The 22,795-nt window shown below is 40.8% G+C and overlaps 1 protein-coding gene across 2 annotated transcripts in view; it reads left to right on the top strand.

Moving 5' to 3' along the window:
- PRKG1 (protein kinase cGMP-dependent 1) overlaps nucleotides 1-22,795 on the top strand; it is a 1,235,433-nt gene that overhangs the window by 867,978 nt on the left and 344,660 nt on the right. For both annotated transcript variants that reach the window (XM_032883001.1, XM_032883000.1), the window contains exon 5: nucleotides 11,625-11,688. In XM_032883001.1, coding sequence (XP_032738892.1) covers nucleotides 11,625-11,688 — 64 coding nt within the window. The remainder of the gene's footprint in view (nucleotides 1-11,624; nucleotides 11,689-22,795) is intronic.

Below are 22,795 nucleotides of genomic sequence, written 5' to 3'. Positions count from 1 at the left end.
CCCCCCCCCCCCTCACGATTTGGGATCTCTTCTGATTTGGCTAAAGCATATTTTCCTGGGGTTGTTGCCACCCTTTTAGTATTTTACTTACTCCTTCATATACTCTTATCTGGACAAAATGACAAGGCGGAAAAATTCACCACAAAAAAAAGAACAAGAGGCAGTACCAAAGGCTAAGGACCTAATCAATACAGACATTGGTAATATGTCAGATTTAGAGTTCAGAATGACGATTCTCAAGGTTCTAGCTGGGCTCGAAAAAGGCATGGAAGATATTAGAGAAACCCTCTCGGGAGATATAAAAGCCCTTTCTGGAGAAATAAAAGAACTAAAATCTAATCAAGTTGAAATCAAAAAAAGCTATTAATGAGGTGCAATCAAAAATGGAGGCTCTCACTGCTAGGATAAATGAGGCAGAAGAAAGAATTAGCGATATAGAAGACCAAATGACAGAGAATAAGGAAGCTGAACAAAAGAGGGACAAACAACTACTGGACCACGAGGGCAGAATTCGAGAGATAAGTGACACCATAAGACGAAACAACATTAGAATAATTGGGATTCCAGAAGAAGAAGAAAGAGAGAGGGGAGCAGAAGGTATATTGGAGAGAATTATTGGAGAGAATTTCCCCAATATGGCAAAGGGAACAAGCATCAAAATCCAGGAGGTTCAGAGAACCCCACTCAAAATCAATAAGAATAGGTCCACACCCCGTCACCTAATAGTCAAATTTACAAGTCTTAGTGACAAAGAGAAAATCCTGAAAGCAGCCCGGGAGAAGAAGTCTGTAACATACAATGGTAAAAATATTAGATTGGCAGCAGACTTATCCACAGAGACCTGGCAGGCCAGAAAGAGCTGGCATGATATATTCAGAGTACTAAACGAGAAAAACATGCAGCCAAGAATACTATATCCAGCTAGGCTATCATTGAAAATAGAAGGAGAGATTAAAAGCTTCCAGGACAAACAAAAACTGAAAGAATTTGCAAACACCAAGCCAGCTCTACAGGAAATATTGAAAGGGGTCCTCTAAGCAAAGAGAGAACCTAAAAGTAGTACATCAGAAAGGAACAGAAACAATATACAATAGCAGTCACCTTACAGGCAATACAATGGCACTAAATTCATATCTCTCAATAGTTACCCTGAATGTTAATGGGCTAAATGCCCCAATCAAAAGACACAGGGTATCAGAATGGATAAAAAAACAAAACCCATCTATATGTTGCCTACAAGAAACTCATTTTAAACCCGAAGACACTTTCAGATTTAAAGTGAGGGGGTGGAAAAGAATTTACCATGCTAATGGACATCAGAAGAAAGCAGGAGTGGCAATCCTTATATCAGATCACTTAGATTTTAAACCAAAGACTATAATAAGAGATGAAGATGGACACTATATCATACTCAAAGGATCTGTCCAACAAGAAGATCTAACAATTTTAAATATCTATGCCCCTAACGTGGGAGCAGCCAACTATATAAACCAATTAATAACAAAATCAAAGAAACACATCGACAATCATACAATAATAGTAGGGGACTTTAACACTCCCCTCACTGAAATGGACAGATCATCCAAGCAAAAGATCAACAAGGAAATAAAGGCCTTAAATGACACACTGGACCAGATGGACATCACAGATATATTCAGAACATTTCATCCCAAAGCAACAGAATACACATTCTTCTCTAGTGCACATAGAACATTCTCCAGAATAGATCACATCCTTGGTTCTAAATCAGGTCTTAACTGTTATCAAAAAATTGGGATCATTCCCTGCATATTTTCAGACCACAATGGTCTGAAGCTAGAACTCAATCGCAAGAGGAAATTTGGAAAGAACCCAAACATATGGCGACTAAACAGCATCCTTCTAAAGAATGAATGGGTCAACCAGGAAATTAAAGAAGAATTGAAAAAATTCATGGAAACAAATGATAATGAAAATACAACAGTTCAAAATCTGTGGGACACAACAAAGGCAGTCCTGAGAGGAAAATATATAGCGGTACAAGCCTTTCTCAAGAAACAAGAAAGGTCTCAGGTACACAACCTAACCCTACACCTAAAGGAGCTGGAGAAAGAACAAGAAAGAAACCCTAAACCCAGCAGGAGAAGAGAAATCATAAAGATCAGAGCAGAAATCAATGAAATAGAAACCAAAAAAACAATAGAACAAATCAACGAAACTAGGAGCTGGTTCTTTGAAAGAATTAATAAGATTGATAAGCCCCTGGCCAGACTTATCAAAAAGAGAAGAGAAAGGACCCAAATAAATAAAATCATGAATGAAAGAGGAGAGATCACAACTAACACCAAAGAAATACAGACAATTATAAGAACATATTATGAGCAACTCTATGCCAACAAATTTGACAATCTGGAAGAAATGGATGCATTCCTAGAGACATATAAACTACCACAACTGAACCTGGAAGAAATAGAAAGCCTGAACAGACCCATAACCAGTAAGGAGATTGAAACAGTCATCAAAAATCTCCAAACAAACAAAAGCCCAGGGCCAGATGGCTTCCCGGGGGAATTCTACCAAACATTTAAAGAAGAACTAATTCCTATTCTCCTGAGACTGTTCCAAAAAATAGAAATGGAAGGAAAACTTCCAAACTCATTTTATGAGGCCAGCATCACCTTGATCCCCAAACCAGACAAGGATCCCATCAAAAAAAGAGAACTACAGACCAATATCCTTGATGAACACAGATGCAAAAATTCTCACCAAAATACTAGCCAATAGGATTCAACAGTACATTAAAAGGATTATTCACCACGACCAAGTGGGATTTATTCCAGGGCTGCAAGGTTGGTTCAACATCCGCAAATCAATCAATGTGATACAACACATTAATAAAAGAAAAAACAGGAACCATATGATACTCTCCATAGATGCTGAAAAAGCATTTGACAAAGTACAGCATCCCTTCCTGATCAAAACTCTTCAAAGTGTAGGGATAGAGGGCACATACCTCAATATTATCAAAGCCATCTATGAAAAACCCATCGCAAATATCATTCTCAATGGAGAAAAACTGAAAGCTTTTCCGCTAAGGTCAGGAACACGGCAGGGATGTCCGTTATCACCACTGCTATTCAACATAGTACTAGAAGTCCTAGCCTCAGCAATCAGACAACAAAAAGAAATTAAAGGCATCCAAATCGGCAAAGAAGAAGTCAAACTATCACTCTTCGCAGATGATATGATACTATATGTGGAAAACCCAAAAGACTCCACTCCAAAACTGCTAGAACTTGTACAGGAATTCAGTAATGTGTCAGGATATAAAGTCAATGCACAGAAATCAGTCGCATTTCTCTACACCAACAATAAGACAGAAGAAAGAGAAATTAAGGAGTCCATCCCATTTACAATTGCACCCAAAACTATAAGATACCTAGGAATAAACCTAACCAAAGAGACTAAGAATCTATACACAGAAAACTATAAAGTACTCATGAAAGAAATTGAGGAAGACACAAAGAAATGGAAAAATGTTCCATGCTCCTGGATTGGAAGAATAAATATTGTGAAAATGTCTATGCTACCTAAAGCAATCTACACATTTAATGCAATTCCTATCAAAGTACCATCCATTTTTTTCAAAGAAATGGAACAAATAATCCTAAAATTTATATGGAACCAGAAAAGACCGCGAATAGCCAAAGGAATATTGAAAAAGAAAGCCAGAGTTGGTGGCATCACAATTCCGGACTTCAAGCTCTATTACAAAGCTGTCATCATCAAGACAGCATGGTACTGGCACAAAAACAGACACATAGATCAATGGAACAGAATAGAGAGCCCAGAAATAGACCCTCAACTCTATGGTCAACTAATCTTCGACAAAGCAGGAAAGAATGTCCAATGGAAAAAAGACAGCCTCTTCAATAAATGGTGTTGGGAAAATTGGACAGCCACATGCAGAAAAATGAAATTGGATCATTTCCTTACACCACACACGAAAATAGACTCAAAATGGATGAAGGACCTCAATGTGAGAAAGGAATCCATCAACATCCTTGAGGAGAACACAGGCAGCAACCTCTTCGACCTCAGCCGCAGCAACATCTTCCTAGGAACATCGCCAAAGGCAAGGGAAGCAAGGGCAAAAATGAACTATTGGGATTTTATCAAGATCAAAAGCTTTTGCACAGCAAAGGAAACAGTTAACAAAACCAAAAGACAACTGACAGAATGGGGGAAGATATTTGCAAACGACATATCAGATAAAGGGCTAGTGTCCAGAATCTATAAAGAACTTAGCAAACACAACACCCAAAGAACAAATAATCCCATCAAGAAATGGGCAGAAGACATGAACAGACATTTCTGCAAAGAAGACATCCAGATGGCCAACAGACACATGAAAAAGTGCTCCATATCACTCGGCATCAGGGAAATACAAATCAAAACCACAATGAGATACCACCTCACACCAGTCAGAATGGCTAAAATTAACAAGTCCGGAAATGACAGATGCTGGCGAGGATGCGGAGAGAGGGGAACCCTCCTACACTGTTGGTGGGAATGCAAGCTGGTGCAACCACTCTGGAAAACAGCATGGAGGTTCCTCAAAATGTTGAAAATAGAACTACCCTATGACCCAGCAATTGTACTGCTGGGTATTTACCCTAAAGATACAAACGTAGTGATCCGAAGGGGCACGTGCACCCGAATGTTTATAGCAGCAATGTCTACAATAGCCAAACTATGGAAAGAACCTAGATGTCCATCAACAGACGAATGGATAAAGAAGATGTGGTATATATATACAATGGAATACTATGCAGCCATCAAAAGAAATGAAATCTTGCCATTTGCGACAACATGGATGGAACTAGAGGGTATCATGCTTAGCGAAATAAGTCAATCGGAGAAAGACAACTATCATATGATCTCCCTGATATGAGGGAGAGGAGATGCAACATGGGGGGTTAATGTGGTAGGAGAAGAGTAAATGAAACAAGTTGGGATTGGGAGGGAGACAAACCATAAGTGACTCTTAATCTCACAAAACAAACTGAGGGTTGCTGGGCAGAGGGGGGTTGGGGGGGGGTTATGGACATTGGGTAGGGTATGTGCTATGGTGAGTGCTGTGAAGTTTGTAAACGTGGAGATTCACAGACCTGTACCCCTGGGGGAAAAAAAAATATATATATATATATATATATATGTTTATAAAAAATAAAATTATAAAAAAATAAAATAAATTAAAAAAATAATAAATAAATAAATAAATTAAAAAAATTAAAAAAAAAAGGAACAGAAAAAAAAATGCATATTCAAGCATTGAAACATGATATGATGAATAACTTTTACTGTTGCATCAAAAATGTTTGAAAGTAACCCTGGCATTTTATTTAACTTTTAACTGTAAGCAGTGATGAAGAACTTAATGGCACCTGCTGCAGTGTAGTGTTACTGCCTTAATTTGTGCTGAGGGGCCATCGCTGCTTCTGCACCATCTGTGTAAATATCACCATCGCTGTGCCAGGGTAAACCATCATCATGGATAGTTATTCCACAGAGAGCAGCCAGTACCACAGGTGTCTGTTGCCAAGCGCTCATATAAAAGATGATCTTTTTTGATGATCAGTTGGTTCTGATATCAAATAAATACAAGCAAAGGAGCAAGTCTAGCCACGGCTATAGATGCATCCATTGGTACAGCAGAAGTACATTTCGGTAAAGAAGATCTCAACTCCTTTTTGTGCCTGTAGCTCTGTCTTAAATGCAAGAAGATATTGTATCATTGGACAGAGACAGTGCAATGCTTTCTTGTACTGAGGTCATCCAGCAGGCATGGAGTCAAGTCTGCATGCCTTCAGGGGTCTCTGAGCTGTCGTGGAGGTCTTCAGCCAGGGCTTGATGATCACTTATCCTGTAAAATGCTCTCCTTCTTAATCTGAGAAGCCGTACCAAATCAGTTTTGTTTCTCAAAACTTCATCATGACTACATTTAAAAGCTCAATTTCCTTTTCCCTGAATTGTCCATGATTGGGCTCAAAATGACATAACTAGCATGATAAAGTTAATTTTGAAATACTCTGTTGTGTAAGACAATAAGGTATATTGTAACATTGAGGGGAAAAGTAGCTGTTGTCATATTTTCCTCATTTATAGTGTCTCCAAATTGCTTTGGACAAGATTTATCCCATCCATGAGTCAGAAAATTCTCTGCTGTGTGCTTTATGTTTTTCAGTGTCTTTAGGTTTAGAAATTGGCAGCTGTAGCTTGAGGAGTCTTCCAATCTCGCCTTTCAAAGTTGGTGATCCATCCCTAAAAGTGAACAAAAAGATAATAAACTTTGTTTTATTAAGTTCTTAATACCAATAATTATAAAATTCTAGAATTATAACAGCATTAGACAAAATTTTACAGTTAGAAATGTTTTTGAAGGGGCACCTGGGTGGCTCAGTGGGTTAAAGCCTCTGCCTTCGGCTCAGGTCATGATCCCAGGGTCCTGGGATCAAGCCCTGCTTCAGGCTCTCTGCTCAGGCTCAGGGAGAGCCTGCTTCCCCCTCTCTCTGCCTGCTTGTGATCTCTGTCCGTCAAATAAATGAATATAATCTTTAAAAAAAGTTTTTGAAGAAAAAATATAAAACAATTACTGCAACACAAGTTATCCACATGTGTTTTCTTCTTCTTCTTTTTTTTTTTTTTTCTTTTTCACCTTGACACAAGGAGCGTGTATCAAGCCTGAAGAAGCGTAGTTACTCAGGAGTTCAAAACAACGATATGTTGGATGATAATAAGGTTACATGTGTGAAAAATGTCTAGTAACAGCACAGAGTTACTGAAACTATACTGAGTTAATTTCTGCAAATAGCACACATATCCTAAACCTACACACTACCTTAAAAAAAATTCTAGGAAACACAAGAGCTTACAAGCATAAGTATATATAATATATAATATGTGTTATATATTATATATTTATATTATATATTTATTATAAATGTATATATATATGAAATCCACACATATATATCAAAGTGATGTCATCATTACCATATGTCATGGAGTCTCAGGGATTCTGTGGTACATATGTGAAAACTAAGGTGAAAAAGGCAAATTACAACTTAAACCATTTGCTTTGACTTTGAGGAACCCCTTAAAAAGGTCTCGGCCTAGCCTCTCAGATCACCTTCCAAGAACTGCTTCTACATACGATTGTTATTTTGTATATATTGCATGTGCAATATATATACTATCTATCTATCTATCTATCTATCTATATATCATCAACAAATGACTGAGATACAATTTTTTGTACTTGGATTTCCTTTCTCCTCTGTTGTAACTTTCAAGGAGTAGATTAGCAAAAATGAAGTCATTAAGGCAAATTCAGAATGTGGGACATCCAATGAGACCGTGGTCCCAGTGTCTTCCAAAAGTCAGTGCCGTGAAGGCAGGGTGGAAGGATCTTTTAATATAAGAGACTAGAAGTATGTAACAGCCATAACCAATGCGTAGAATCTTACTGGATCCTGGTTTGAGAAGAAAAATCAAACCAGGAAAGACATTTTGAACAATAATATTTGAATATGAAACAGAGACTAGATGGTATCCAGAATCGAAGTTGATTTTCTGATTGCATTATAACGTATTATAGTTATTTAGGAACGTGTTATTTTTAATAACTGAAGATTAGGGGTAAGGTGATATCTGCAACTATCAAATATTTCGTCAAAATATCTATAAAGCCTTTTTATCACTATACACGTAGGAAAAGACAAACTGAGGGTAGAGGAAACAAATATGGTAACAGTTGCAAATCTGGGTAGTAGGGATACAGGTGATTCTTGAACTATTCTTTCAGCCTTGCAATTTGTTCAACTGTTTTCATAGTAAAAATCAAAAAATCAAAAAAAATTAAAAAAACAAAATTTATTTGTTAATAAATCTCATATTCTTAATACTATTCATATCCAAATCATTGTATAAAAGTATATGGAACTGGTTTGAACGTTGCATGAAAAGTTGCATGAGGCATTTGCTAATACTTTTACTGTAAGCTGTGTAGCTCAGTGGGTAAGTGACGAGCTCCGTGTCCTTTTCATTCTTCACCTACATCGAGTGCTGTGATCTCAGGCAAATTCTTAAGGTTGTATTTGTCAAATTTGTGAAATGGATTATTTCAGAAGGTGGTTGTGAAATGAACCTTTATGTTCTCTATAATATCCCTAGCCCAGTGCCTGGCAAATGGCACTGATCTCATCTTCAATTATTGTCATTGCAAATACCAAGTACTTACTTCAATCTGTTAGAAAAGCCAGTGGTGAGGCACCTGGGTCATGCTGTCTATTAAGTATAGGACTCTCAGAATTGGCTCAGGTCATGATCTTGGGGTTGTGAGACTGAGCCATGTATCAGGCTCCACACTGACTGGGGAGTCTGCTTAAGATTTTTCCTCTCTCTCTGCCTGTTCTGCTCCCTCCTCCTCTCCCTCCCTCTCTCTCTCTAAAATGAATCTTAAAAAAAATTTAAAAAGCCAGTGGTGAAGCTTTACACATATTAAATCCTGTCTATTACATTATATTCAAATGTGTTCTATAACTTCAGGCCTATTGCAAGTCCTTAGGGAGCAAAATGTTTTAGTAGATATGTAAGAATCACTTGTAATTAGCATGCAAATAATTATAATTATTTTTACATAATTTAAATATCCTCCTCTACTATTGAAACATGTTCTCAAAGTTTGTCCTGATAATTATTTTGCCTTAAGTTTTCTAAATCATAAACTACTTCATCTTGAATTATATGTCCAAATCAGTGGAATCTTTTGATGTATTTGGGAGAAATTTAACCACATTTCATGGGTAGAATTCTAAATTATGAGTATTCTCAGTTCTTGGTGTTCAAGCTACTGGTAACCAATAATTCTTAGAGAGCAAATTATATGAGAGACTTTATGGAGTGTTTGCAGTAATAAATATCTTAAGATTTTAAAGATGGCTACAGAAGTGTTTTCAGAGCAATTTACTAAAGTGGAGCTATTTATTTTTTTAATTGCTTTCTATTTTGTTTAATCTAAAAGTTCTCCAGCTGTTATGGATAGTTTTTTACAGTGTTTCTTCTTAAAAATCACCCTTAATTTTTGTTAGTAACAAGTGCTGCTGAAGGCTGTGAGACATTTAAGTAGGAGATCATGATAAGTATACAGTGGAACATTATTCAAGCATGAGAAAGAAGGAAATCTTGCAGTTTGTCTTTGCAGAGGGGATGGACCTTGAAGGCATTATGCTAAGTCTAGCAGGCCAGACTGAGAAAGACAGATACATTGTATCATGTAAATGTGGAACCTAAATAAAAGTGAAGCTCAGGGGCGCCTGGGCGGCTCAGTGTGTTAAAGCCTCTGCCTTCAGCTCAGGTCATGATCTCAGGGATCTGGGATCGAGTCCTGCATCAGGCTCTCTGCTCTGCAGGGATCCTGCTTCCTCCTCTCTCTCTCTCTCTCTGCCTGCCTCTCTGCCTACTTGTGATCTCTCTCTGTCAAATAAAATCTTTAAAAAAAAGAAAAAAAAAAAGTCAAGCTCAGAGAAAGATCCAGTAGAAAAGTGGTTGCAGGGCGCTGGAGGGTCGAGGATACAGGAAAAGGCTAGTAGAAGAATACAAATTTTCAGCTGTGGTTTAGGATGAATAAAGTCTGTATCTCATGTGTAATTCCATGAGGATGATCGATTCGATCCCACTGTGAATTATGCTAAAGGAAGACAACTGGAATGTTTTCCACCAAAAAACCCCAAAAAACTTGTGAGGTGACCATTGTGTTAATGAACTAGATGGGAAGCGCTCTTTACAATGTGTATCCTATCATGATGATGTACACTTTCAATTTCTAATTTTGTTATACCTCAAAGCTAGGGGAAAAAATGAACTTATGGAAGGTAATTTAAAGTGCCCTCCTAAAACTTAATGTTTCCGTTTCCATTTAGTGTATTACATAGTCAAGCAAATATTTACTTATTTTTTTCACGGATAAGAACTCTCAGGAACATTGAAGTATTGATATTTATGGCTTGGCATAGACATAGCCATTGTTGAAATAAATAGTGGAGCCCCTGTCTAAAGAAGGGGGCTAATTACAATGAAAGGAGAAAAACTCAGTTATAGTTTGTGTTTCCTGCAAATACCCACTGGGAGGGGGGCATTCTAATTGTTCTTGGATCTTAGGAGACTCGGAAATACAGCTCATTAAAAGAACAACGAAGAGCTAGATTTTTCAACCTGCATCACTTCGGGCAACAGCTTCCTCTGTCTTCCTCTCTTTCTGAGATAAGTTCCGTCCAGCTGCTGAAATAGACTGCCTTCTGGAAATTAAAACCCACGTGGCCAAGACTGCAGCAGTAAATCTGGTGGAACAGATGGTCCTGGGTGAATTGTTCTACCTCTTCATAAAACCCTGGGATTTTATCAATAGGCTTTACACTAAGTAATAGGAATCAGAGTGACAAATTAACAGTAAAACTTCCATGCTTACATCCAAGTAGTATGCTGTGGCTTCTTGCATTGGTTCGTACTAATCAAGCTGGAGTAATTTGCTAAGTCAAAAATCAGATATGTAAACGTATGTGTTCATTTAGCATCCTCTAGCCATTCAGGCACCAAGATGGGATTAAATGTGAATTTAGTCTATATCCCAGTTAGATTTTCCAGTGGCGCTCACAAATTATGTGTTGATGAGGTGTTTTTTTTTTAACTTCTTTTAAGTTTATTACTATTTCAAATATAAAATAACTCATGGGTTTATGCATTTAACATCACTCAGTATTTTCATTTGCTGGTCAGTGGGGGGAAAATAAGAGGAGGAAAGAAGAATTAATAATTTTCCTGTCTACCGAGTCTGGCTTTTTTCTCCACCCTGTCTGATCTGATCTTTCTAATTGTCACAGGAAGCATTCACACATCTATGCTTTCATAACTTTACTCAACATCTTCTATTGAGTTATTTGTAAATAATGGAAAACGCAGGGGTTGAACAAGACTGATAAATCTTTCTTTTTGTGGAGTTTAAACCCTAGCAGGGAGAACACCCAGGAACAAATACCTGATTAAGTATCTAATGACTGTATTAGCAAGGGATACAGGAGCTCATGGTGGGAGAACCTGACCTAGCTGGAGGGGGTTGGGGAGAGAGGAAGCTTCCAAGGTTGTTGGATGAATGCTTGAAGGTCTGAGCATATCATTGATGGAGCTGTGTCCTAAAGCATGAACAGGAGTTGGCCTGTAGAAGGACTTTTTGCCTGTGTGCTTGAGTGCGCATGCTTGTTCGTGAGTGTCTAGAGGAACCCAGAGAGGCAGAAGGAACAGTGGTAGATCTGGTGACACAGACTGATAAGGAAAAAAGTGGTTTTCTCCCCATTATCACTGAGGCATCCATGGTCCCACAGGTAATTATCAGTGGGATTTGAGCTCAGTTCTGTTCAGACTCCAAATTCTTTCTAGTACAACATTCGTTTTCCTTGTTGGTCATCAAGTCATGCTTAAGTTCCTGCTTTGATCTTTATCTGCAGGTTCTTTGTCCTGAAATGCATTTGCACGTTCCTGCCTTGTTTGTGAAAGAAAGTTGCTTCAGCATCATCTCTTTTGTTTTTCAGTGTCCCAACATTCCAGAGCCTTCCTGAAGAAATCCTCAGTAAGCTTGCCGATGTCCTTGAAGAGGTAACTGATTTTTGTCCTTGAACTTTTAGAGAAAGCACACAGCACAGCAGTGTGATGACGAGTCATGTACTACAGAAACCTTGTAAATATTTTTATGCTCCAGGATGAGCTCTCTACTTGGCTTCAAATAAAAAGCAGCTCAGCACATCTGTCATTTATCCACAGTTAGAAATGTGCAAATCAACTGAGCGACAGAGGGAGGGAACCCGGAAACCTCCTTGTGGCAAATAGAATGTGACTTTGAATTCCAAGAATAGGAGCTAGAGTATTTCTCTGACTACAGTCTGTGTAAACCAGGATTGTATTATTTACCCAGAATGCTAAAGCTTTGGATGAGCCAATTTACATCAGGGCTTAGTGGTTAGATACTATTGTAGTAGCCTCTGAGTGTATTGGATACACCTTGGTTGTATGCCTGCATGTAGAAAGGTCACTGTTAACTTATTCTCTGAACCTGCAGAGTCCAGGTGGAGTCTTGGGTGAAATCAAAAGGATATGGTCTCTGGTGCCTCCAGAGACCGGGAAGGAAGGGTACTGGGGTGCAGTGTGGGTCGGTGGGGTGAGGGGGGTGTAGTAAGAGCTGGAGGAAAGTTGCTGTGGTATCCTGTTTCCTCTGTGATCCAGAATGCAAGGCCATTCTGAAAATGAGGAGAGGGCAGAGGTATGAGAGGTTCAAGGGCAGAGGTATGAGAGGTTCAAGGGCAGAGGAGAAGGCAGGAGAAAACGGAGGTATGTTTGAACTAAACAGTGTGATGGCCAGGTATGCTCCTGTGCCACTGGATGTTAACCAGCCAAGCCTAAATTAAACAGGCAAGGACGAGTTCATTTAAGACTCGGGGACAGAGCTCAAGCTGGACTCTGCTGGAGCAAAAGGTGGTAAGAGTTTTCAGTGTGGCGCTGAGGTAGTGGAGAAGAATATGGTGGGCTTCTTCCCGGGGGAGGTGGGACAGTGTGATGAGGCCATTAGCATTTGCTCATCATCCCTTCTGGAAATTGGGGTCCCTATTCCTCATAGACACATGGATGGTTGTTTAGCCAGGAAACCAGGAGTGGTGGAGGGAGAGAATGGGGAGCTGTGCAGCAGGTGCAGGCAGGATGGTGGAGGCTGACCATGGGAGATCAGCGGAGCGAGGAGCGGGAGGCACTCGGGGAGGAGTGGAGCCAGGAACAGATGGTGCATCAGGGGGGTTGAGTCTCTAGAGGCTGAATAATTGTTGGAGGGGTGCGTTAACAGGAGTGAAATGTTTTTCTCTCTGGCTCCTCACCCTCCTGGTCATTCAGTGATCGCTAGGACCCGAGAAGTGACTATATACACATTCTTCATTTCATGCCTATGGAAGAGGGCTTTCCTATGATTCATTGGTCTCCCTTGTCAACTATTGAATGCATAGTAAAGCACATTTGAGTCCTAGGTTCAGGTATAAAGAATTCACAAGAAAAAAATACTGGCTGGATTTCTCTCTGAATGCCCCGACCCCTGTACCTGCAAACTCTTGGGGTGTAAGATTGTTTTTCCCAGTTCTTTTGGTTTTGCTTTCCTCGCTGATTACACTGAATATCTGATGACCTTTTCTTTTAAAACCAAGGAAACTAAAAGTATACATTTACTAGACCCAATCAAGCCCTACCAAAAAAAAAAAAAAAATCTTTCAATCATGTTGTTTCTTTTTCACATCTGTGGAAGGATCTGCATTTTCTGCAAAACAAGAGCTTTGGCTCTATAATAATTCTGACCAGAGAAATGGGTTTGTATGTTATGTCAGATTTTCCTAATCAAAAGATGCCTTAATTTACCTTGGGATGGATGGCGTGAGCCGTAGCACAGCCCACACCGTCACTGCCTTGGAAGGCAAATGTGTGATGAAGTACCCACATATTTGTCTTGAGGGCATGGAAATGAAGTCAACAGACAAAATGCGAGGTAGACCTATAAATAGACTACCCAATGCGTGAAAAGTCTTCGACTCAAGTTGAATCAACAGGCGCAGTGAGAAATTAGGTTAAATGATGTATCAGTTGGAGTGCAGCAAATTTGGAAGAACGAAAGCAATACCAGTGTCACATAACATTAAAGGGAAATGTGCTTGCATAATAAGTGAGCTGTCTTTTTGCTGCAAATATCCTCAAGATGAAAGAAGCCCAGATTATCTTGAAAGGAAAGCAATATTATTATAGCTTTCAACAAAGAAGTTACAGCCTTGTTTGTTTGGACAAATATTTATGGAGCCCTGACACATGCCGGGAATTGTTTCAATTCCTGTTCTAGTCGGGGGACTCAGGGCTGTTCTGCCTTAGCGGAAGTTCCAGCAGAGGTTACAGATGAGCAGTAAGGAGGGAAAATAGCCTTGAGGGATGAAGCCACTCTGGACCAGGTCACCAATGGGGGACCTCTATGAGGAGGTGATATTCACGCTGATGTCTAAGTGTAGATACGAGATACCATGCTTGCCGGGCAGAGGGGAGGGCAGACATGGGTCCCAAAGTGGGGGAAGCTTTCCTGTCCTTAACGCACAGAAGGAATGTTGTAGACTTGGGCCAGGGGAGTTAGGGATGGAGAGAGCTATCAAGTGTCACTGGTAGAGGAATGAGAACAGTGTCACTGATGGTGTGGCTCAGGAGGTCCTTGAGGACACCGTGGGATAGTTGGGGCATCCTCTTCTGCAGGTGAAAGAGAAGCCCCGTGTGAGTCATTTCTGGTGCCGCCATCCCCTTTGTGATTTCTAGCACAGACGTACCCACTTGTTTGCTCTTCCCTGTGAGCTTCTAAATCAGAAAATAATACCCTTGCTCCAAGTATAGCAACTTAGTGCCCCTTTCTTCTTTCCTTTTATATCACATAGTAGAAAAATTTCCTCTGCGTTTTGACTCTCTTGCATTTTTAAAGAGACCTCCAAACATTCTCTCTAGGCCCTTTGAGGAGTTGTGTGTAGGCATAGGTTCTTGGCAAAAGGCCTGTCTGGATAAAACAAAATAATCCCAGCATTTTCTTAAGTTGTATTTTGCAAGACAGGTTGAAATAATTTATGCGGCTTTCTAATTTTTCACGTTCATTATCACCATAATGCACTTTTGTCATCCCATACGTGACCCAAACTGAGCCTTAATACATACCGGATAGTTTTAGGTACTCCAAATACATGGTTTGCTAGATAAGCCATTTTGTTGTTTGTAAAATAAATTAGAAGAGGATTTTTAGGAGCATGTGGGGAATACCAAGCTCTGACTTTATAAACTGATTTCATTGACCTCTATTCTAGACCATATATTATAGCAAAAATATATATAATTGTATTAGTCAAGTGTTAGAATCTGTTCTGAGAATCTAAGAAACACATGTGTGTAAATGAAAAGAACTGCAAAATTATAAGATAGGATGTGATCTCTTCTTTATTAGTCTAACAACATAACACACTTTCCTTCTCCTTTATTTACACATGATTAGTCTTCTTGATGAATGACATTTTTCAAATGGATGGGACCATTCCTCGCTCATCTCCAACTGAGAAACAGTTCCCTTAAGTGCTTACCTATCCAAGCACAGTGGAGAATAAGCCCAGTGTCTAATGTTCACTCAGTTATCAGGACTGCAGTGATACCTTTAAAGAAATTTACAAATAAAAACATTTCCTTATAGAAAACATGATCAATGATTAACCCGATTCAAAGCCATATCACAAAGAGTGCTTGAAGTTACTTAGGGTAGGAATTATGCTTTCACCAATGAGGGTGAAAAAGTTTAGATAACTCAAGGAAAACTGTACTTCATGAAAAATGCCAGATTGAAGAGCAAATCAAGCCAACAATTTCACTTTTCACCACTTGGCATAGCATAATTTCCCTTTATGCGAGTAGAAGTGGGGTATGGGTACTATATTTAAATCTCTTGATTTTTAAATGGAAAATAAAGCACATCAAAACCACTCCTTTGCTTTTATTGAAATCTGTTTCATGTCCAATTCACTCATTAAAAAATTGGATTTGGTTGTCTTAGAATTAAAAAAAAAAAAAACCTCTTTCCTACACTTTTAAAGCTCTTTACTTTGGGGTCTGCAGTTTCGTATGGTTGGATCTTGTGCACATCTGAACCTAAATAATGGGTTGTTTTGGTTTGTTTCCTTAGATGATACATTTATTTGTGTGGGTATTTTAAAAATTTTTTATTACTATTATTAATATTATTTGTATTGGATACTTGGACTATCATGGCCCTGACAAGGTCTTAGACAAATAATATTCTTTGGACTTCCTGAAAAGATAAAGTAAAAGTAGAAAAAAAAGGCAAGGATGAAATGTTTTCAGTCCACCATTACTTGATGATATGGTAGAGAGCAAATAGCAGATTATATAGTCCAGGGAACATGGCTGGAGAAGGAGGTTAATGTAACAGGGTCCTCCCAGCCCCTGCTTCCTGCTGCAAGGTATGATGAGGTATATCATTGTTGCTTGGCGATATGTTTTCATGGCGGCATCTTCCCAGATCCTTGTGCCTCTCTCCAGTTGAGTAATGCAGGGAAAGTCCTCTTTCCCTGGTAAAAAGCTCTCTCTTTACCACTATAAACAGTCCTAGAGTCTTTTGGACAGAAACTGATGGAGCAGACAGGAACATTATTAATTCTTGTGAAATGTGTTGTAGAATTAAACTTTTCCTTCCCTTCCTTTAGGCCTGGCTCTTGCCATTCAAAGCCAAGCTGGAGGGAATTCAAAGACCTGTTCTTTCTCAATTGCTTTGGCATAAAGGATCTGAATTTGGAGATTGAATTGTTTAGTTCTTGCTGGTGTCTTCTGGGCCTTCCCTTCTGTGAGGCAAATAGCTCCATTTGAAGGGGAATGACATGGATGGTGTGTGTGTGTGTGTGTGTGTGTGTGAATTGGCAGATGTAGAGATTAAAAAGTAAAGAAAGAACTCTAATACTGATTTTTTCACATCTTAGGAAATATGGAATGGGAAAACATATTCACAAATCACATGCAATAAAGGACTTGTATTATTCAGGGTTCTCCAGAGAAGCAGAACGAATAGGATGTGTATATGCCTTTTTTTCCCCTAAGATTTTATTTATTTATTTGTCAGAGAGAGAGTGAGAGAGAGAGAGAGAGTGGGTGCACAAGCAGAGGGAGAGAGAGAGGGAGAAGCAGTCTTCCAAGCAAGGAACCCAATGCAGGACTGGATCCCAGGACCCTGGGATCATTACCTGGGCCGAAATTGGATGCTTAACTGACTAAGCCACCCAGGCATCCCAGGATGTGTTAGATGTCTATAGAGAGATTTGTTCTAAGGAATTTGCTCCTGTGACTGTGGAGGCTAGCAAGTCCAGACTCTCTAGGATGGGCTGGCGCTCTGGAGCCTGGAGGAACTGGTGTTGCTGTTCAAATCCAAAGACCATCTGCTGGTAGAATGACTTCCCCTGCCAAGAAGTTACCAGTCTGTGGTCTATGAAGATCTTCAGCTGATTGGATGAGACCCCACCCCCTCAATTATAAAGGGAAATCTACATGACTCAAAGTCCACTGATTAAATCTTATCCACAAAAAACACCCTCAGTGAGAAATTCAGAATGATGTTTAACCAAATACCTGGACACTGTGGCCCAGCCAAGTTGATACATAAAATTAATCATCAAAGGACTTGTATCTATAATATATAAAGAACACTCACAACTCAATAATAAACACATAAGTAGTTCAATTTTAAGAGCAGCCCACGGGCGGCACCTGGATGGCTCTGTCAGTTAAGCGGTCAGCTCTTGCTTTTGGCTCAGGTCATGATCTCAGTGTCTTGGAATTGTGCCCTGAATGGCTCTCTGCTCTGCAGGGGTCTGCTTGAGATTCTCTCTCCCTTTCCCTCTGCCGCTCATCCTGCTGCTGACACATGCATGGTCTCTCTCTCTCTCAGATCTTTTTTTTTTTTAAAGATTTTTATTTCTTTATTTGACAGAGATCACAAGTAGGCAGAGAGGCAGGCAGAGGGAGAGGAGGAAGCAGGCTCCTGCTGAGCAGAGAGCCCGATGTGGGGCTCGATCCCAGGACTGGGACCATGACCTGAACCAAAGGCAGAGGCTATAACCCACTGAGCCACCCAGGCGCCCCTCTCTCTCAGATCTTTAGAAGCAGCACATGACTTACATGAGTATACATTTGCCCAAAGGAGATCTGCAAAAGGCCACTAAGGACATATAAAGATGTTCAACATTAATAGTCATTAGGGAAATGTAAATCAAAGCCATGAAGTTATACCACTTCACATACACTTGGATAGCTTAAAAAAAAAAAAAGACAGGTGATAATAAATGTGGATGTGAAGAAATTAAAACTAATACGTCCCTGGTAGAGTGGTAAAATCGTGTAGCCTCTTTAAAAATCTGACCACACCTCAAAATGGGAAACGTAGTGTTACCATGTGATGTGTACATTCTACTCTTGCGTATTTTCCAAGGGAACTGAAAATAGACATCCACACAAACACTAGGACACTAATGTCCATTGCAACATTATTCCTAAGAGCCAAAAAGAAGCAACCCAGATGTCCATGAATGGATTAATCGAACATGGCAAACTCATACAATGCAATGTTTTTTGGCTGTACAAACAAGCTGAGTACTGATATATGGTACCACATGGATGATCATGAAAGCGTTATGAGAAGTAAAATGCCACACGTTGTCTGATTCTATTCCAAAGAAAGATCTTTTCTGGACAAATTCTGTCTCTTGTAGACCAATCTGTAGAAGCAGTAAGTAGATTAGTGCTAGAGCCGGGAGGATGAGGGGCTTCTGGTGAGTGACTGTCCAGAATATGGGTCTCTTTTCATGGTGATGACGATATTCTGAAGTTAGATTTTGGTGATAGATTAGATTAGATTAGTTAGATCTGAAGTTAGATTTTGGTGATTGTGTAAGTCTTCAAATATCCCGAAAATCATTGATTTATATATTTTAAATGGGTGAATTTTATAATTCATGAACTGTGTCTTAAAGCTTTAAAATACATTTAAAAGAGAGAAGAATAGAAGTATGGGATGGCGATGATGTGGTGGAGTGTAGACCGTGTTGCTAGAAACAGAGTAAGACCACAATGGCAGTAACTTGGAAATTTGCCCTGGAGAAGACTTGGGCGAGGAGAGTATTGTTTTCCTTTTTAACTAGACCCCCACATTGTCTGTGTTAAGAGGATCGGTCGCTCAAGTCTCTCAAAATGGTGAGACTTTCACAAACTATTGAACCCATCATTCGTGAATGTCTCACGAAGGCACGGGACTAGCATCCCATCCTTCATTTTGTAGCATTGCCGTGGTCTTCAATTATATAACAAACGTGAAATCATTAACCCTGTAAACACATCATGTCGGGTGCTGAGAGCAGTACTTACGGACCCCTTCCACATATTGGTGCCTATAGAAAATACGTACCGTACAGACACAGCGTGGTTAACGGGGGATCCTGCTCAGGGCTATTGCGTATCTGAGCTGTCCTGAGTCCTCCCGGGCTCTCCAGCTTCAAGGCTGAGTGGATGCTGGTGATGCCTGGGGACCTCTGTGGTTGTTATAGCCTTGGGAGAGTTGCAGGGCGCTGTGACCAGTATCCAGCCCCAGATGTCAGTAGTCCGTAGTTCATATGAACTGGCCACAGTTCATAGCTACGACACACTTGGGAACTCTGCCATAAGAATGATGGGAATAAAGTAGGGTGACAGGAGAGTGCCCGGGATGGGTGAAGGGTTTTGGCCAGGGTTGTTAGGAGTCAGCCCTGAAGAGGTGACCTTGAGTTGACAGCCTCGTGAATGGCCTGGGTGGCAAAATACAGTCCAAAATGGGAAGTATTCACAGAAATAGTACATACGTGGAAAGCTGCAGTGTGGGAGACATGCAGTCGAGATGTTGTGGGTCACTACATGTTGACTGGGTTTCCCAGCAATATAGACTGCTTCTGCCCGGCTGGGACTCTGTCAGAGCTACCTGCTCAGTGACTTTTGTGTTCCGAGGCCCTTTCCTCTCCTTGTGGGGAGTTGCTCGTCCTATATCTCTTGAACCATTTAGCTACCAGTACGTGGAGGACAGAAGTGCACATTCATGGCTTTCCTGAGTCTCCAGTTCTGTGAAGATTTACTCCTTTAGACTGTAAGTTCCTTAAAGGCAAGAACTTGGTATTTATTTTCATTGGGTGCCTGGAAACAGCTGACGAAAACAGCAATGCTTTCTACGGACCCATGCTGATTGCGGTACTGGACTGGGGTCTTCTGCGAGATGCCATCTGAAGGAAATACCCTTAGATGTACGATTTTCAAATTCTAGCTAGGAATCCGAGGTTCAGGCGCTGGGGCTGGGTAAATGAGGTGTTTTAACCCATCTGGTCTGATGCTAGAATCCACACCTTTCCCAGCTATCCTCCCTTGCATTTTGGAAATTTGTGGATTAAATGAAAAAGAAAAAGAAAAAAAAAAAAACACTTTCCTTCAGCCCCCACTCTTTCTTATAAGTAGGAGATGCTTCCTTCTGAAAATGTCTTTTTTTCTTTTTTCTGTGAGAGATAATTTTTCTCCCAGTCAGGAGAAAAATAATAATTTATTTCAAATAAATTAAATAAATAAATTATAAAAAATAATTTATTATGACAGGAATCCATTTTATGCTAGCCACAGACTCTGAAACAAGGCCTTTCCAGTCATTTTCTCATCAGAGTATGTATGCTTTGCTCCATGCCACTGGTAATTCATTAAAATGTATGTGCGCTGCACATAGGAAATCAATCTGTAATAAATCAGCTTTCCAGAAAACATTCAGAGAAAAGTGCCTGACATGATTGCTACATAAGGATATTCAGACGTGCTTGGGACTTGGGATCTGCTGCCATTTGTGGGGCTTGTAAACAAGTGGTGAATTTGCATGAAACTACACAATAGGAGCCTGCCTTCAGCATATGTGTGAGATCCCATTTGCAGAATGCCGTTTGATAGTATCGTATAGATCACCATGAGCCCTGGGTTCCTTTCACAGACCACGGCGAGAACCCAGTCTGAATTACAAACTGCTCTAATTACAAAAGAGTAAGATGCAAGATCTTCAGCTCTTTTTTCTTTTTCTTTTTCTTTTCTTTTCTTTCTTTCTTTCTTTCTTTCTTTCTTTCTTTCTTTCTTTCTTTCTTTTTCTTTTAATCTGTGGCATCTTTGTAGTGGCCAGGAGACCTCCTTCAGGGACTTGGACACAGTAAGCATCCGAGTCCTTCATGGATGAGGCGTGCATGCCCACTTGGGCTTAGAGCACGCTAGGAAGAAGCAGAAGATAAGAAAAATAGTTGGGCTCTCAGCTTTAGTCCCCAAATACAGAGCTCATCTATAATGGAGTTTCTCAGGCAGCTGGGAGCAGCTGGGAGTGTAGCCATTCCGTCCCAGATCTCCCCACACCTTTGGCTGCGTGTGCCCCTGGGAACCCACGCAAGACAGCCCCCGTTCCCTGCAGAGAAGGCATCCTGCGGTCTCTGAGGCCAGCGCCTGCAAGGCTGTCTGCGGGTAGATAAGTCTTGGAACCGGGGCAGGCAATGTATCAGGCAGGCACGTTTATCAAATGTCAGGCAGTCTTAATGAGGAGGAAACCGACCAGCCAGGGCTCCGGGAGGATTGCAGCCGTGTAAGAGAGAGGCTCCTTCTCGGCGTCCTATGCCCTGCCTGTTGTCTTAATTATTACAGGATGCTATCAGTGAGCTGCTCTGAGCTCTCTGGGAAGAGCTACCATTTTTGTTTATTACTTACACCTAAAAATTATTACTTTAATAAAGGCAACAAGATCTGTCTTCTAAATAGACCTGCCATGCAGTGTTGTTCTCGGTTTTGTGTGGTGCTGTGCAGATCAAAATTCTCGTCCAAGAGCGCTGGGCTCTGCTGCTCACCCCAGTGAACTCTGCTGCATCCTCTTCTTGTATGTGGTTCCCTTAATTTCTTTGTCTAGTTTGTACGTGGAAGCCATATGCCTGCTCCTACACCGACTGGAACTTGTCCATTTCCCGACCGTCTGTAAGTACCTGAAGGGTAGCATATGCCTCAACTTGAAGCCGGTTTCAGCAGAGCAAGGATTTGCATAAGAATTATACCCAGCACTTACTACATAACCAATATTTGTTGAATGAAGACTCTGAATAGGGTTTCTGTAAATATGTACTACGCGATAGAGAAACACAGCTGTTGGGTTGTGTGTTCCGATGCGATCAGCACAGCCAGAATGTGAACGTGGCGAGGATGGGGGCATGCATCCTGAAATGCAGGCGTCCTGGCGTGCTGTCCGGTGAGGCACAGTAGAAGTTGCTGGTAGCAGATCGCCTCAGACGCAGCTTCCAGGTGAAAGACAGGCATGGGGAGCCAAGGGCTGCGAGATTCGGGGAAAAGAACCGAATTTACTTTCTTGATCACCATCCCTGTACCTTTTCCATCCCAGGGAGATAGAAGAGGCTAGACCTTTGGGAGGATATTCTAAAGAAGGGGAAAACGCCTAAATGAAGGATTCCAGCTTTCAGGTATAATGTCCTTGGGTGAAAGGCTGAACTGGTACCAGTAACTCCTCTCTCCACAAGGAGATCGAGACTTCGAGTAGACGTGGTCCCCATTCCCTGCAGTTGCACCTGAGTACATGGCTTTGGCAATTCCCAAAGTAACAACCTTTGGGGCACACGTCGCCTCTTGGCTTCTTATCCATGGAACGTGGTGATCCCACACGTGTGTATGAATGTACGATCCATGAGTGGTTGGGCTCACTTGCTGAATGTGACACAGGCATGCAGGGGGCTGCAGAGACCGGGGAGGAAAGGCCATCAGTGACAGAACTGGGAGACCCATGGCCCAGAGACAGTCACTAGAGGAGACCAAGGAACAAACCCTAAGTGGCAGGAGAAGCCTTGGGCTTTTCCTTCAGCTCAAAGTTTCACGTGAGAAAGAAAACTCGAGGAGTAAGAGCAGAGTGACCCAACTGTGCCCGCACTCCCAACACCCACTGCTTGTTGGCAGAGCCCACCCCCGCACACAGGAACTGGCCTCCTTTGCTCGCAGGGGCGTCCCGGAGGACACGGCCCCCAGGCGCCCCCATGGCAGCTGACACAGTCAAATGGATGTTTGGGCCCCCCAAGTG

This window comes from Lontra canadensis, unplaced genomic scaffold, assembly GCF_010015895.1.
Source record: "Lontra canadensis isolate GAN:19392208 unplaced genomic scaffold, GSC_riverotter_1.0 scaffold85, whole genome shotgun sequence".
In the NCBI taxonomy this organism is placed as follows: domain Eukaryota; kingdom Metazoa; phylum Chordata; class Mammalia; order Carnivora; family Mustelidae; genus Lontra; species Lontra canadensis.
The sequence above is the reverse complement of the archived record's forward strand: the minus strand, read 5'-3'. Positions and strand labels throughout refer to the sequence as shown.